At 46.0% G+C, this 16,596-nt stretch overlaps 1 protein-coding gene across 1 annotated transcript in view; it reads left to right on the top strand.

The window, feature by feature from the left end:
- The window catches only part of megf11 (multiple EGF-like-domains 11), a 341,293-nt gene that overhangs the window by 295,330 nt on the left and 29,367 nt on the right, over positions 1–16,596 (top strand). Inside the window, exons 16-18 of the mRNA XM_070859342.1 lie at positions 6,442–6,570; positions 9,205–9,333; positions 13,610–13,738. Of these exons, the coding sequence (XP_070715443.1) occupies positions 6,442–6,570; positions 9,205–9,333; positions 13,610–13,738 (387 nt within the window). The remainder of the gene's footprint in view (positions 1–6,441; positions 6,571–9,204; positions 9,334–13,609; positions 13,739–16,596) is intronic.

Below are 16,596 nucleotides of genomic sequence, written 5' to 3' on the forward strand. Positions count from 1 at the left end.
CTCCTTGAGAACACCGTAAAGCTGTGGAGGATCAACAACAACTTGCATTTATATAGCGCCTTTAACGTAGTAAAATGCCCCAAGCCGCTTCACAGGAGCATAATCAAATAAAATTTGACACCGAGCAACATGAGGAGATATTAGAGCAGATGAGAGGTAGGTTTTAAGGAACGTCTTAAAGGAGGTAGAGAGACGGAGGGGTTTATGGAGGGAATTCCAGAGCTTGGGGCCCAGGCAGCAGAAGGCGCGGCCGCCGATGGTTGAACGATTAAAATCAGGGTTGCACAAGAGGGCAGAATTAGAGGAGCGCAGAGATCTTGGGGGATTGTGGGGCTGGAGGAGATCACAGAGATAGGGAGGGGCGAGGTCATGGAGAGATTTGAAAACAAGGATGAGAATTTTAAAATCGGGGCATTGCTTAACTGGGAGCCAATGTAGGTCAGCGAACACAGGGGCTGATGGGTGAGTAGGACTTGGTGTGAGTTAGGACACAGGCAGCAGATTTTTGAATAAGCTCAAGTTTATGGAGGGTGGAAGATGGGAGGCCGGCCAGGAGTGCGTTGGAATAGTCAAGTCTAGAGGTAACAAAGGCATGGACGAGGGTTTTAGCAGCAGATGAGCTGAGGCCGTGGGGGAGTCGGGCGATGTTACGGAGGAGGAAATAGGCGGACATGTGGTCAGAAGCTCACCTCGGGGTCAAACACAACACCAAGGTTGCAAACAGCCTGGTTGAGCCGGTTGCCAGGGAGCTGTGGAGAATCACTCGAAATCCCCTCGTACACTGTACAACTTTATAAGGCTTTAGCTGAAGCTTTCTTGGAACAAGATGTTAAACAAAATTGTGCCCCATATTGCCGGACTCGGCAGAGTTGCTAAATCCCATTGCTGAACTCAAGACATTGGCTCAGTTTCAACCCTGAAACGTTGGTGAAATTGCCTGTAAAAGTGCATGACATCAGCAAATCGATTTTATAGCATGTGAGGGAGTTGAAAGGATATGCTCAGAAAATATAGAGCTCTGTAAACTTTTATTAGGTAGGAGAAATATTGCAACTTGCGCTATGAAACAGTCACTTTGTGTCAGTCTCAATAGTTGACGGCTGATGTGGAAACGATGACTTTCAGTTGGGGACGGTCTCTGAACCTCCCAATCCCACTCCAAATAAGTGATGAACCACACAGGACATTTGGAGCGATACTGTATGAACTTTGTTATTCTATATTAATATTACACTAGCTTTTTTGTGTTATTAGGAGCAGTTGCTTGAAACCTTTATAGAGATGATTTATTTCGTATTGTTTTATTTTGAGAATCTGCCACAGGAAAAATTCTGTCATCAGTCATTTCTAAAAATAGTTCAATCAGTCTGTTTGTAATCTGCCAGTGTTTTTCTTGAGCCATTCAGTAAAAGAGCAGACCTGGCGTAACTCAGCTGCCTGTGTTCAATTCTTAAATAAAAACAGAAAATTCTGGAAATACTCAGCAGGTCAGGCAGCATCTGTGGAGAGAGAAACAGAGTTAACGTGTCAGGTCAATGACCCTCCATCAGAACTAGAAAAAGTTAGAGATGTAACAGATTTTTAAGCAGTTGTAGGGGCAGGGAAAGGGGAGGAAAGAACAAAAGGGAAGGTCTGTGATAGGCTGGAAGGCAGAAGAGATTAAGAGACAAAAGTGATGATGCTGCAAGGCAAAAGGCGATGGTAATGGGACAAGTTAAGAAACAAAAGATGAGTCTAGATAGGGTGTAAATGCGAATAGCAGAATCATCAACTGCTGTCATGCGAAAGAAAATGGCTGCGTCTATTTGTACTAACTGAAAGGCAGTCGTTTCTCTGATTGGCTCTCCATTTTCACATAACCTATTGCTGATTGGTCCCCTTGGAGGATAAGCCACACCCTGAAGTTCCTCTGGAATGTGTAACTGGAACCGCCCAGCCCAACTTCTGATTGACTTTCCAATTTGTAACTCGATTCATTTTGACTTTAGAAGCCATAGAGGATAGATCTCCCCAAAAGCCACCAAGTTCCAGCTGAAGTCCATTACCCCCACGCAAGTGCATCCCTCCCCCAGCTGAAGACCCTTATATCAGTGCATCTGCTGCCTCCGCCAGCTGAAGGCCCTTACCCAAACGCAAGACCTCCCTCCCCCCACCCCTCGCATAGATGGGGCATTGTGTATGGACTGTTAACAGGTTTATTGGGTATGAAGTGACTAGTGACTGTGTTGTGTCCCTTGGTAACATGCGCACCGAGCTTGCATGCACCAGGGGGGTTGGAAGAACGTGATCCGTCTTCTCTAAGTTCCCTCTCTCCCCTCCAATCCCAGCCCCAGCTGTGTCTCTCTTCCCCCCGCCTCCCCCCCAGCTCTCTCTTTCTTCCCCCACCCAAGTTCTCGCCCCGCTCTCCCCGGTGCTGTGGGAGGCTCGGGGCCCGTGGTCCGCTCGGGGCTCGGCGGATGTGTTCGGCTGCTCGGGCCTCGGGGGCTGTTGCTGGATGAATTGGAAGCAACGTGGTGCTGGACGTATGCGCAGAAAATGGTTAGTAGGAATTGCGCTGGGGGGGGGAGGAGAGGAGGGCGGAGTCGGTGATATTTGTCCTAATTCTTGCTTCTGCGCATGTGTTGGGAGACTTAGTACAAATAGTTACTGCGAAAAAAAAAGGGGTAAAGGTTATTGTTTGAAATTGTTGAACTCGATGTTGAGTCCAGAAGGCTGTAATCGAAAGATGAGGTGTTGTTCCTCAAGCTGACATTGAGCTTCGTTGGAACAGTGTAAGAGGCTGAGGATGGAGAGGTCAGAGTGGGGGTGGAGTAGGGAATTAAAGTGACAGGCGAAGCTCGGGGTCACGCTTACGGACTGAACGGAGGTGTTGCACAAAGCAGTCACCCAATCTATGCTTGGTCTCCCCAATGTCGAGGAGACCACATCGTGAGCAGCGAATACAGTATACTAAATTGCAAGAAGTACAAATAAATCGCTGTTGCACCTGGAAGGCGTGTTTGGGGCCCTAGACAGTGGGAAGGGAGGAGGTAAAAGGGCAGGTGTTGCATCTCCTGCGCTTGAACGGGAAGGTGCCATGGGAAAGGGAAGGGGGGTTGGGGGTGATTGAGGAGTGAACCAATGTGTCATGGAGGGAGCGGTCCCTTCGGAATGCTGAGGGGGTAGGGGAGAGGAAGATGTGATTGGTGGTGGGATCACGCTGGAGGTGGCAGAAATGGCAGAGGGTGATCCGTTGAACATGGAGGCTGGTGGGGTGAAAGGTGAGGACAAGGGGAACCCTATCATGGTTCGGAGAGGATGAGGAAGGGGTGAGAGCAGAAGTGCGGGTAATAGAACGGACACGGTCGAGGACCATGTCAACCACGGTGGAGGGGAATCCTCGGTTGAGGTAAAAGGAAGACATATCGGAAGCACTAGTATCATCATCAGGTGGCATCGTCAGAGCACACGCGATGGAGATGGAGAAACTGGGAGAATGGAATAATGTTCTTACAGGAAGCGAGGTGGAAGGAAGTATAGTCCAGGTAACTGTGGGAGTCGGTGGGCTTATAGTGAATGTTTGTCAATGGCCTATCCCCAGAAATGGAGAAAGAGAAGTTGAGGAAGAGAAGGGAAGAGTCAGAGATGGACCATGAGAAGGTGAGTGAAGGGTGGAAATTGGAAGCAAAGTGAATGACGTTTTCTCCTCAGGGCGAGCAGGAAACGGCACCAATACAGTCATCAGTGTACCGGAAAAAGAGGTGAGGGATGGGACCTGAGTAGGACTGGAACAAAGAATGTTCCACATATCCCACAACAGAGCTATCCAGCCTAAGCCCACTTTCCAGCTCTAGGTCCGTAGCCCTGTAGCTTACAGCACTTCAAGTGCATATCCAGGTACTTTTTAAATGTGGTGAGGGTTTCTGCCTCTACCACCCTTTCAGGCAGTGAGTTCCAGATCCCCACCATCCTCTGGGTGAAGACATTTCCCCTCAAATCCCCTCTAAACCTTCTACCAATTACTTTAAATCTGTGCCCCCTGGTTATTGACCCCTCTGCTAAGGGAAATAGGTCCATCCTATCCATTCTATCTAGGCCCCTCATAATTTTATACACCTCAATCAGGTCTCACTTCAGCCTCCTCTGCTCCAAAGAAAACAACCCCAGCCTATCCAATCTTTCCTCATAGCTAAAATTCTCCAATCCAGGCAACATCCTCGTAAATTTCTTCTGTACTCTCTCTAATGTTTCCTGTAATGTGGTGACCAGAACTGCACACAGTACTTCAGCTGTGGCCTAACTAGTGTTTTATACAGTTCAAGCATAACCTCCCTGATCTTGTATTCAATGCCTCGGCTAATAAAAGCAAGTATTCCGTATGCCTTCTTAACCACCTTATCTACCTGTCCTGCTACCTTCAGGGATCTGTGGACTTACATTCCAAGGTCCCTTTGTTCCTCTGCACTTCTCAGTGTCCTACCATTTAATGTGTATTCCCTTGCCTTGTTAACTCTCCCCAAATGCATTACCTCACACTTCTCCAGATTGCCACTGTTCTGCCCACCTGACCAATTGATTGATATCTTCCTGCAGTCTACAGCTTTCTTCTTCATTATCAACCACACAGCCAATTTTTGTATCATCCGCAAGCTTTTTAATCATACATACATACATTCAAGTCTAAATCATTGATATATACCACAAAAAGCAAGGGACCTAGTACTGAGCCCTGCGGGACCCCACTGGAAACAGCCTTCCAGGCACAAAAACACCCATTGACCATTACCCCTTGCTTCCAGTTCCATGGGGCAAAAACAGGCCGAAACGATGGGTCTACCGGGGCAGTCCTGTTTGTGGATCTTGGGAAGGAGGTAGAAGCGGGCTGTGCGAGGTTGGGGAACTATGAGGTTGGCGGCTGTGGTGGAAGATCTCCAGAGGAGATGAGGTCAGTGACAGTCTTGGAAACGATGGTGTGATGTTCAGTCGTGGGGTCATGGTCCAGAGAGAGGTAGGAGGAGGTGTCAGCGAATTGGCGATCAGCCTCTGCAAGGTAGAGGTCGGTTCGCCAAACAACAATAGCGCCACCCTTGTCAGCCGGTTTAATGACAATGTTGGGGTTGGATCTGAGTGAGCGGAGTGCTGCAAGTTCAGAGGGAGGTAGGAGGAGTGAGTGAGGGGAGCAGAGCAATTGAGACGCTCGATGTCACGCCAGAATATTGCAATGAAAAGATCTAGAGGGAGGGGTCCAGGTAGAACGGGAATACTGAAAACTGGAGAAAGGGTCAGCTGTGCATGGGAAGACTCCTGGCCAAAGAAGTGGGCACGGAGGCGATGGAGAAAGAGCTCAGCGTCATGCCGAGCTTGAAATTGATTGAGGTGGGGGCGTAGCGGGATAAATTCTTCCCTCCACCCGGGCATGTGTCTGGCCAATGATCAGGGTGTTAGCTGTGAGTGCAGACCCATCCTCTCACACATGCACACGTTCTAGCACACTGGGAATGGACTTTAGAATGTCACATATAGATCATCATATGACAAGAACTAGACAGCAAACAAAATGCTTCACAGGATGAAACTGAAAATTAAAATGCTCCATGTATCTTGCAGAAATTGTTTTTCCTACATTTTACAGTTTGCCATCACTGGACACTAATGGTTTGCTTCTCGATGTAATCTATCGGGTGACAACAGTGAGGCAATGAGTTAGAATGACTGACACTGAGTGATAAAGAGGTGTCATCGACTCAACACATTGAGTAATTGGAGCCACCTATTTGGATTGTTAGCATTTACTTCACACATGGAGTAGGATTGATATTTTCTACCCTTGCAACAAAAATGAAATTGCAAATGTGAAATATGAATCAAATCGCACACAGCGTGTTTTAATTTTGTTTAGTTAGTGCTTTTCCAATTCTTGTGATTGGGTGAATCTGGGTCCCGAGTGTTTCCTGGTCTGTTTTCCTTGCAATGAATTGATGAGGCTCTTCCTGTCTCACTTATCCATTTGTCTAAAGATGTTGATCTGGTTCCCTCCCATTGAAGGGTTCACAGCCAAACACCCCCCACTATAATACCAAAAGCACTTGCTGATTAAACAATATTGTTAAAAATAAGTCCACAAAAACACAGGACGAATCAAAATTCTTTGTGATTGTTGTTAATAGATTCCCATTGTCAACATTCCCTTTTTAAGCTCTTATTTTGCAGACATTAATACTGAATTATTATGTCCAAATCTTTGCTTTCTCTTTCAGTTTTCATCCCAGGGTTTCTTTCTCATCAAAACAACTTTCTATTTGAAATAATCATGAGTTGAAATGAAAATATCAAAGGATTAATTTGTACTGTGACCCAGAAAGTCCTTATTCATGTTTTGCAGTTTGACAACAAACCTTCTGATGCTGCACTCTTTCATGTAATTTCTGTTCTATTTCTTTTCTTTATCCATCGACTGTTCAGCTTGCCTTTCGGGGTACTGGGGCCCCAATTGTATCCACACGTGTAACTGCCATAACGGAGCAATGTGCAGTGCTTATGACGGCGAGTGTTGGTGTACACAGGGCTGGACAGGCTTATATTGTACGCAGAGTGAGTACCAGTTTCATTTAAAGCCTTGGGCAAACCAAGGCCAGCCTGGGAAGAGTCTGCCATCTTGTGGTGGAACAAAATAACACAGCCGACTTTTGTTTTACACAAAGTCAATAATCAGTTTCTTTGGTTAAAAATAAATCGATAAAATTGTTACTCTGCAATACACTTACATGTTGCTGATGTTTTATCAGCCAATTTTGTGACATCAGGGTTTTTATCAACATGTGTCAATAAATCTATTTGCAACAACTAATTCTGGGATCTCCAGATACCAGGGGCAATATTTCCCTTCAGTTCTAAAATCGAGAAATGCCCCATTTTTCCCTGTAATTGATGATCTGCTGCCAAAATCACAGGAACATATGATTTGAAAACTTGGCCTCCTGAGAATGGGACATAATTAGTTTTAAAGAGAAACAGTAGCCAATCACAGGAAAGAGAATACAGCCTAAAGTCTACACACAGACTCCGAAACTCCATTGTATTGGAGGGCACGAAGCAGGCGGTGGGAGGGGGCACATTTAGGAACTTAAATCGACCAGTTTTCTGCCCTGTGTATGTAACGTCCCAAATTCCAGTCGTGGGGAGGAAGCTGGCAATCAAACAATGGCTTTGGGAACGTGTCTGAGGTTTCTGGGCTGTTCCAGGAACAGCCCCACAACAGGCCTTCCAAAGGCCCCAAAACATTCACTGCCATCGGTAAGCGACCCATCAGATGCTCAATTACCAATCAAATTAATGGCCACATTTCCCTTCTAGTAATTGTTTAATTGGTCCGTCCCTTTGGCCCTCATACTCTGCCATCAAAGCACAAGGTTCCCTGGCTAGCAGTCAGGTTGGGCACCTCCGTTGCATCTGTACAGGTGACATCCTCCTGGCTATGGAAATGGCCATGGTTTGGGGCAAGGTCTGCTGCAAGTGCCCAGTGATCCTGAGAATACCAAAGTCTTAACACACTTAAAGCTGATGTTTTTTGTCACAAACATGATTTGCAGCACAAAACAGTGGATCGCAACAGTCAACCTGCAGATCAGATCAGTTGTGATTTTATCACCTGATGTAGAGAAAAGCACTCTATATATGCTTTCTGCTCCTATCCTCCCCATCACTCTCTGCTCCTGCCCTCCGTCACTCTCTACCCTCCGTCACTCTCTGCTCCTGCCCTCCGTCACTCTATGTTCCTGCCCTGCGTCACTCTCTGCCCTCTGTCACTCTCTGCTCCTGCCCTCCGTCACTCTCTGCTCCTGCCCTCCATCACTCTCTGCCCTCTGTCACTCGCTGCTCCTGCCCTGCGTCACTCTCTGCCTTCCGTCACTCGCTGCTCCTGCCCTGCGTCACTCTCTGCCCTCCGTCACTTTCTGCTCCTGCTCTCCTCGTCACTCTCTGCTCCTACCCTCCCCATCACTCTCTGCTCCTACCCTCCCCATCACTCTCTGCTCCTACCCTCCCCATCACTCTCTGCTCCTGCCCTCCGTCACTCTCTGCTCCTGCCCTCCGTCACTCTCTGCTCCTGCCCTCCGTCAGTCTCTACTCCTGCCCTCCGTCACTCTCTGCTCCTGCCCTCCATCAGTCTCTACTCCTGCCCTCCGTCACTCTCTGCTCCTACCCTCCCCATCACTCTCTGCTCCTGCCCTCCGTCACTCTCTGCTCCTGCCCTCCGTCACTCTCTGCTCCTGCCCTCTGTCACTCTCTGCTCCTGCCCTCCGTCACTCTCTGCTCCTGCCCTCCGTCACTCTCTGCTCCTGCTCTCCTCGTCACTCTCTGTTCCTGCTCTCCTCGTCACTCTCTGCTCCTGCCCTGCATCACTCTCTGCCCTCCGTCACTCTCTGCTCCTGCTCTCCTCGTCACTCTCTGTTCCTGCTCTCCTCGTCACTCTCTGCTCCTGCCCTGCGTCACTCTCTGCCCTCTGTCACTCTCTGCTCATGCTCTCCTCGTCACTCTCTGCTCCTGCTCTCCCCGTCACTCTCTTCTCCTGCCCTCCGTCAGTCTCTACTCCTGCCTTCCGTCACTCTCTGCTCCTGCTCTCCTCGTCACTCTCTGCTCCTGCTCTCCTCGTCACTCTCTGCTCCTGCTCTCCTCGTCACTCTCTGCTCCTGCTCTCCGTCACTCTCTGCTCCTGCTCTCCTCGTCACTCTCTGCTCCTGCTCTCCTCGTCACTCTCTGCTCCTGCTCTCCGTCACTCTCTGCTCCTGCTCTCCGTCACTCTCTGCTCCTGCTCTCCTCGTCACTCTCTGTTCCTGCTCTCCGTCACTCTCTGCTCCTGCTCTCCTCGTCACTCTCTGCTCCTGCTCTCCTCGTCACTCTCTGCTCCTGCTCTCCTCGTCACTCTCTGCTCCTGCTCTCCGTCAGTCTCTACTCCTGCCTTCCCTGTCGCTGGCTGCTTGCATTCTGCACAAGGCTGTTGCTCTAACATTCTCCACTCATGGCCGCTACAAAAATCCAGAACTGCAAGAGCTTTGTGATCTGGTTTTAGGTAGTTTGGAAACTCTGAGCTTAATGAGTATTCCAATTGACTACTGTTCTTAGACCCAGTGTCTGTTCTTATTTCTTGGTTCTTCTTAATGGGTGGGAATGTGATAGTGAAAAAAAGTACGTTGTAAAACTCTTTCTAACAGAGGATTTATGCTTCAGGGTGCCCAATGGGCTTCTTTGGAAAAGATTGCATCCAACTTTGCAAGTGCCAAAATGGAGCGGACTGTGACCATGTGACAGGTGAATGCATGTGTCGAACAGGATTCATCGGGAAACACTGCGAGCAGAGTGAGTGGGTCAGGAGCAACATGCCATTAAACACACACACATTCTCATCACGGTGCACACAATAGAGAGCACCGCCAGGCATCATTACACAGGATATACATAGGGTATACGGCATAGAAACCGGCCATTCGGCCCAACCAGTCCATCTGCACCACAAGTCTATAACACAACTGTGACCATTCATGCATTTGCCCAATTTCCCAGTGTACATCTGATGTGTATATGTTAATCTGCATGGCTTAATTATGCAACACTTCCAGAGACACCAATACATCTGATGTAAAAGCCACAGTGCATTTCGCTTCCTGTTGTCTCAAGAAAGTAAATAGGGATTTTATTGTAGTTACACATTCCAGTGAATCTACTGGAGCATTAAGGGGATCATTCCCCCTTGGCACTCCTAGCAAGGAAGGCATGGTAGGAAATTTCTGTGCATTTATTTCAATGGAGGGAAGCCGGGGAGGTGGGTGTAATTTCCCAGTATACATTCCTGGGGTTCAGCAGGAGCACCAAGGCAGGAAATCTTCTCTTTTGGACCGGTGTTATTTCTTGGGGACTAGGCAGGGACTGACACTTCCCACATTGTGTGAATCTATTTTCTTTCAAGCAACCTGATATAATTCTGATCTGAAGTGTCATAAAAACACATTTAATACAGCTTGTGTATATTCAGCACAAACCAACAGTCACAGCAATAAGGACTCATCACCCATGGGCCGATCTTTGTGTTGGTGGTGACACAGACAGAAAATTATACAAGCAAAATTCAGTCCATTATATCTGCCCCCATCTCTATAAAGTGTGTCTCTTGGTTGTAGCACTCATTGATGCAGTGAACATTATCCCTCCCTCTTTAACAGAAAATGCTGAAACCCTCTCGGTAATGCAAGTCCCTTTTTAGTTATTAGACACATGAGGAAATCCTCCATTTCCTCACACACTAGGTTGGTTGGAAATTCAGTCAATAATGGGCAAATAACGAGATCATTGAGTACTATGGAGAACTGGGAATAAGACTCAATACTGTATGTATCGACCCATTTTCTCTGTTTTATTCTTACAGCCTCAAGGCAACACATAAAAACGTGTTACAGCAGTATTCTGCATCTTGCATGACAGCAGTTACACAGATTAACGTAAGATTAATTGTAGGTCCTGCTTTAAAGGAGCTGCACTCTCGAGCCTTGATCTTCCCCTGGGGTTGTGGCTCTGAGGCAGAATTTGAGCCGACTTGTGCAGGAAGTTGTTTGGGAGTCAATCTGCTAACTCCCCATTCTCTCCCTCCACTTTTCTACCACTGGAAGCAATGGGAAACGTTCAGCATGTCCCCCATTTGTGGACCGGCATGTATTGTATGCAAATGTCGAGCGTACAACATCCAAAAGATTTCCTGTCATTTGCAACATAGCAACCTGGCTGCTTGACCTGGGCATCCAGCATTGCTATGGGCAGTGGAGGGACCGTTTCAATGTTAAAGCGTCAGAAAGCCTAGGCAGTTGATTACAGGACAATCGGCGTAACCAGGCTTACTGGCGTAACCAGACAGGGAATTCAGGGCTAATATAATAAAACATTGTAAGTATTTAATAGCATTTACAAATGGCATGTTTCACATTAACGTGATTAAGCTTCCCTCTAATGTGTAGGTAGGTAGTTTCCATTAGAAATGTGGACAGAGTGTATGACTTTAAAATGAGAGATAAATTACATCTGCACCCCTCTCTCCCCCCGACCTCGCCCCCGGCCAGGTCCTATTAGATTTCACCCTCTTTCTCCAATTTACCTCAAAATGACATCTGGCCTTGACTACCTCTCTGCACCATGACGGGATATCGACTTGTTTATAATTACACACTTCGCTGGTAATGAGCAAGAAAAGTCTACATAGGCAGTTTTCATTGTAAATGAGGACACGGACATTTGTAATGGAAGGAGTTGATGGAACATGTGCACAGATGCAAGGTTTTTAATAAGTTCTAGAAATATACAATGTGCATCCAAACAGCTCATCAACTCATCCAATTAACTTCCTCAGTAATGTCCTAACACTATACAGAAAAAGATGAACAAACAGAACAGAATCAAAAGAATAAGAACATAAGAAATAGGAGCAGGAGTAGGCCATAAGACCCCTCGAGCCTGCTCCGCCATTCAATAAGATCGTGGCTGACCTGATCATGGTCTCAGCTCCACTTCCCTGCCCGCTCCCCATAACCCCATATCACTTTATCGTTTAAGAAACTGTCTATTTCTGTCTTAATTTTATTCAATGTCCCAGCTTCCACAGCTCTCTGAGGCAGCGAATTCGACAGATTCACAACTCTCTGAGAGAAGAAATTTCTCCTCATCTCAGTTCTAAATGTGCGGCCCCTTATTCTAAGATCATGCCCTCTAGTTCTAGTCTCCCCCACCAGTGGAAACATCCTCTCTGCATCCACCTTGTCAAGCCCCCTCATAATCTTATATATTTCTATAAGATCACCTCTCATTCTTCTGAATTCCAATAAGTAAAGGCCCAACCTACTCAACCTTTCCTCATAAGTCAACCCCCTCATTCCCGGGATCAACCTAGTGAACCTTTTCTGAACTGCCTCCACAGCAAATATATCCTTTCGTAAATATGGAAACCAAAACTGCACGCAGTATTTCATGTACAGCTGTAACAAGACTTCCCCACTTTTATACTCTATCCCCTTTGCAAAAAAGGCCAAGATTCCATTGGCCTTCCTGATCACTTGCTGTACCTGCATACTATCCGTTTGTGTTTCATGCACAAGTACCCCCAGGTCCCGGTGTACTGCGGCACTTTGAAATCTTTCTCCATTTAAATAATAACTTGCTCTTTGATTTTTTTCTGCCAAAGTGCATGATCTCACACTTTCTAACATTATACTCCATCTGCCAAATTTTTGCCCACTCACTTAGTCTGTCTATCTTCTTCTGCAGCCTCTTTATCGTCAGCAAACTTGGCTATGTTACACTCAGTCCCCTCTTCCAAATTGTTAATATAGATTGTAAATAGTTGGGATCCCAACACTGATCCCTGCGGTACCCCACTCGTTACTAATTGCCAACCAGAGAATGAACCATTTATCCCGACTCTCTGTTTTCTGTTTGTCAGCCAATCTTCTATCAATGCTAATATATTATCCCCAACCCGTGAACTTTTCTCATGTGCAGTAACCTTTTGTGTGGCACCTTGTCAAATGCCTTCTTGAAGTCCAAATACACCACATCCACTGGTTCCCCTTTATCCACCCTGTTCATTACATCCTCAAAAAATTCCAGCAAATTTGTCAAACATGACTTCCCCTTCATAAATCCATGCTGACTCTGCTTGACCAAATTTTGCTTTTCCAAATGTCCTGTTACTGCTTCTTTAATAATGGACTCCAACATTTTCCCAGCCACAGATGTTAGGCTAACTGGTCTATAGTTTCCTGCTTTTTGTCTGCCTCCTTTTTTGAATAGGGGCGTTACATTTGCAGTTTTCCAATCTGCTGGGACCTCCCTAGAATCCAGGGAATTTTGCTAAATTACAACCAATGCATCCACAATCCCTGCCGCTACTTCTCTTAAGACCCTTGGATGCAAGCCAACAGGTCCAGGGGATTTATCTGCCTTTAGTCCCATTATCTTACTGAGTACCACCTCCTTAGTGATTGTGATTGTGTTAAGTTCCTCTCTCCCTATAGCCCCTTGACTATCCACTGTCGGAATATTGTTAGTGTCCTCTACCGTAAAGATTGATACAAAATACTTGTTCAGAGTTTCTGCCATCTCCATGTTCCCCATTACTAATTCCACGGTCTCGTCCTCTAAGGGACCAACATTTACTTTAGCCACTCTTTTTCTTTTTATATACCTATAGAAACTCTTACTATCTGTTTTTATATTTTATGCTAGTTTACTTTCATAGTCTATCTTCCCTTTCTTAATAATTTCTTTAGTCATTCTTTGATGGCTTTTAAAAGCTTCCCAATCTTCTGTCCTCCCATTAGTTTTGGCCACTTTGTATGCCCTTGTTTTTAATCGGATACCGTCCTTTATTTCTTTCGTTAGCCACGGATGGCTTTCTTTTCTCTTGCACCCTTTCCTCCTTACTGAAATATATTTTTCTTGAGAATGTTTGAGAAAAAGTGCTCCTAATAAGGGCACGGTTTCAAATTCATTAATACTGTATCATAATTGCCATAAACCTTGACATTACTGCATTCATTGACATCTGGAGGGACTGCATAAACCTTAAATGACATTATTTCCCAATGATTTGCAGAGTGCCCTCCTGGTACGTTTGGCTATGGTTGTCAACAGCTGTGTGAGTGTATGAATAATGCCACCTGTGATCATGTGACTGGGACCTGCTACTGCACACCTGGATTCAAAGGTATCCGTTGTGACCAAGGTACGTGACACATGTAACTTGAAAAAAAGCTGCCATCAAAACGTTCAGTAGAGATTGAGCACCAGCACGTGAGATATTCAGCAAGTCTCGATCTGAACCATTTAGGATTTGCATGTGCCCATTCCTTTAAATAAAATAACACAAAGTGGAAATACAGAAAACAAGCGTTGTCTCTGTGCAAATGCAATTCTTGTTTGCTTGAGCCACAGTTTGAAAGCATCATGTAGGGTGTCAGAATTTGCGAATGATTTATTGAGAACTGCAGAGGCTTGCAGGTCCAGGGGTTTTTGTTTTGGGATCTACATCACAAAGGAAGTTTTTTCTCATTTCCTCCCCTCTCCTGAAGTCATTGGGGGTAAAATTCAGCTTCAGCGGTGGTGGGGGGGGAGGGTCGTGGAATGGGCGGTAGTTTAAACTCAACCCATTGTGAGATATACCTCCCATTTCCGTGTGTGCGATATTGTCTGGGATATTTCCCTTTGGTGGATTTCCAGTGAATCTTGGTTATGAAGACTTATTATCCAGGGTCAGACTGTTTTGTAAAATTGAGGCAGCCACCTTGTCCTTTCCTCTGCGGGAATCTCCCCGGAGATGCCGCCGAGAATAGAAACCAAAGAATTTCCCAGCAATTTCCACCTGTTTTATGCCTGGAAAAAAGGGTCACCGAAGGACAAAGTCTAAGATGTAGAATCATGTACTGTGAACGAGGACTACACATAGCCGGCCCTGAATATTAATGGGAGGAAGGTGCAGAGCACAGTGATGCATTTTCCCATAGAACGGAAAGAAGAATTGTAGTGGGTTAGTTAACCTGGGAACGATAGTATAGAAACATAGAAAATAGGTGCAGGAGTAGGCCATTCGGCCCTTCGAGCCTGCACTACCATTCAATAAGATCATGGATGATCATTCACCTCAGTACCCATTTCCCGCTTTCTCTCCATACCCCTTGATCCCTTTAGCTGTAAGGGCCATATCTAACTCCCTCTTGACTATATCTAATAAACTGGCATCAACAACTTTCTGCGGTAGGGAATTCCACAGGTTAACAACTCTCTGATTGAAGAAATTTCTCCTCATCTCAGGCCTAAATGGCTTACGCCTTATCCTTAGATTATGTCCTCTGGTTCTGGACTTCCCCAATATTGGGAATATTCTTCCTGCATCTAACCTGTCCAGTCCCGTCAGAATTTTATATGCTTCTATGAGATCCCCTCTCATCCTTCTAAACTCCAGTGAATACAGGCCCAGTCGATCCAGTCTCTCCTCATATGTCAGTCTTGCCTTCCCAGGAATCAGTCTGGTGAACCTTCGCTGCACTCCCTCAATAGCGAGAACGTCCTTCCTCAGATTTGGAGACCAAAACTGAACACAATATTCCAGGTGAGGCCTCACTAAGGCCCTGTACAACTGCAGTAAGACCTCCCTGCTCCTATACTCAAATCCTCTAGCTATGAAGGCCAACATACCATTTGCCTTCTTCACCGCCTGCTGTACCTGCATGTCAACTTTCAATGCCTGATGTACCATGACACCTAGGTCTCGTTGCACCTCCCCTTTTCCTAATCTGCCGCCATTCAGATAATATTCTGCCTTCGTGTTTTTGCCACCAAAGTGGATAACCTCACATTTATCCACATTATACTACATCTGCCACGCATTTTCCCACTCATCTAATCTGTCCAAGTCAGCCTGCAGCCTTTTAGCATCCTCCTCACAGCTCACACTGCCACCCAGCTTAGTGTCAGTGCAAACTTGGAGATATTACACTCAATTCCCTCATCCAAATTATTAATGTATATTGTAAATAGCTGGGGTCCCAGCACTGAATCCTGCGGCACCCCACTAGTCACTGCCTGCCTTTCTGAAAAGGACCCGTTTATCCCGACTCTCTGCTTCCTGTCTGCCAACCAGTTCTCTATCCACGTTAGTACACTACCCCCAAAACCATGTGCTTTAATTTTGCACACCAATATCTTGTGTGGGACCTTGTCAAAAGCCTTTTGAAAGTCCAAATACATCACATCCACTGGTTCTCCCTTGTCCACTCTATCAGTTACATCCTCAAAAAATTCTAGATTTGTCAAGCAGGATTTCCCTTTCATTAATCAATGCTGACTTGGACTGATTCCAAATGTGCTGCTACTTCATCTTTAATAATTGATTCCAACATTTTCCCCACTACCAATGTCAGGCTAAATGGTCTATAATTACCAGTTTTCTCTTTCCCTCCTTTCTTAAAAAGTGGTGTTACATTAGCTACCCTCCAGTCCTTAGGAACTGATCCAGAGTCGATAGACTGTTGGAAAATGATCACCAATGCATCCACTATTTCTAGGGCCACTTCCTTAAGTACTCTGGGATGCAGACTGTCAGGCCCCGGGGATTTATCGGCCTTCAATCCCATCAATTTCCTTAACACAATTTCCCGTCTAATAAGGATATCCTTCAGTTCCTCCTTCTCACTAGACCCTTGGTCCCCTAGTATTTCCAGGAGGTTATTTGTGTCTTCCTTCATGAAGACAGAACCAAAGTATTTGTTTAACTGGTCTGCCATTTCTTTGTTCCCCATTATAAATTCACCTGAATCTGACTGCAAGGGACCTACATAGAAACATAGAAAATAGGTGCAGGAGTAGGGCATTCGGCCCTACGAGCCTGCACCACCATTCAATAAGATCATGGCTGATCATTCCCTCAATACCCCTTTCCTGCTTTCTCTCCATACCCGTTGATCCCCTTAGCCGTAAGGGCCATATCTAACTCCCTCTTGAATATATCCAATGAACGGGCAACAACAACTCTCTGCGGTAGGGAATTCCACAGGTTAACAACTCTGAGTGAAGAAGTTTCTCCTC

The sequence above is a fragment of the Pristiophorus japonicus genome, chromosome 17 (genome assembly GCF_044704955.1).
Source record: "Pristiophorus japonicus isolate sPriJap1 chromosome 17, sPriJap1.hap1, whole genome shotgun sequence".
NCBI lineage: Eukaryota > Metazoa > Chordata > Chondrichthyes > Pristiophoridae > Pristiophorus > Pristiophorus japonicus.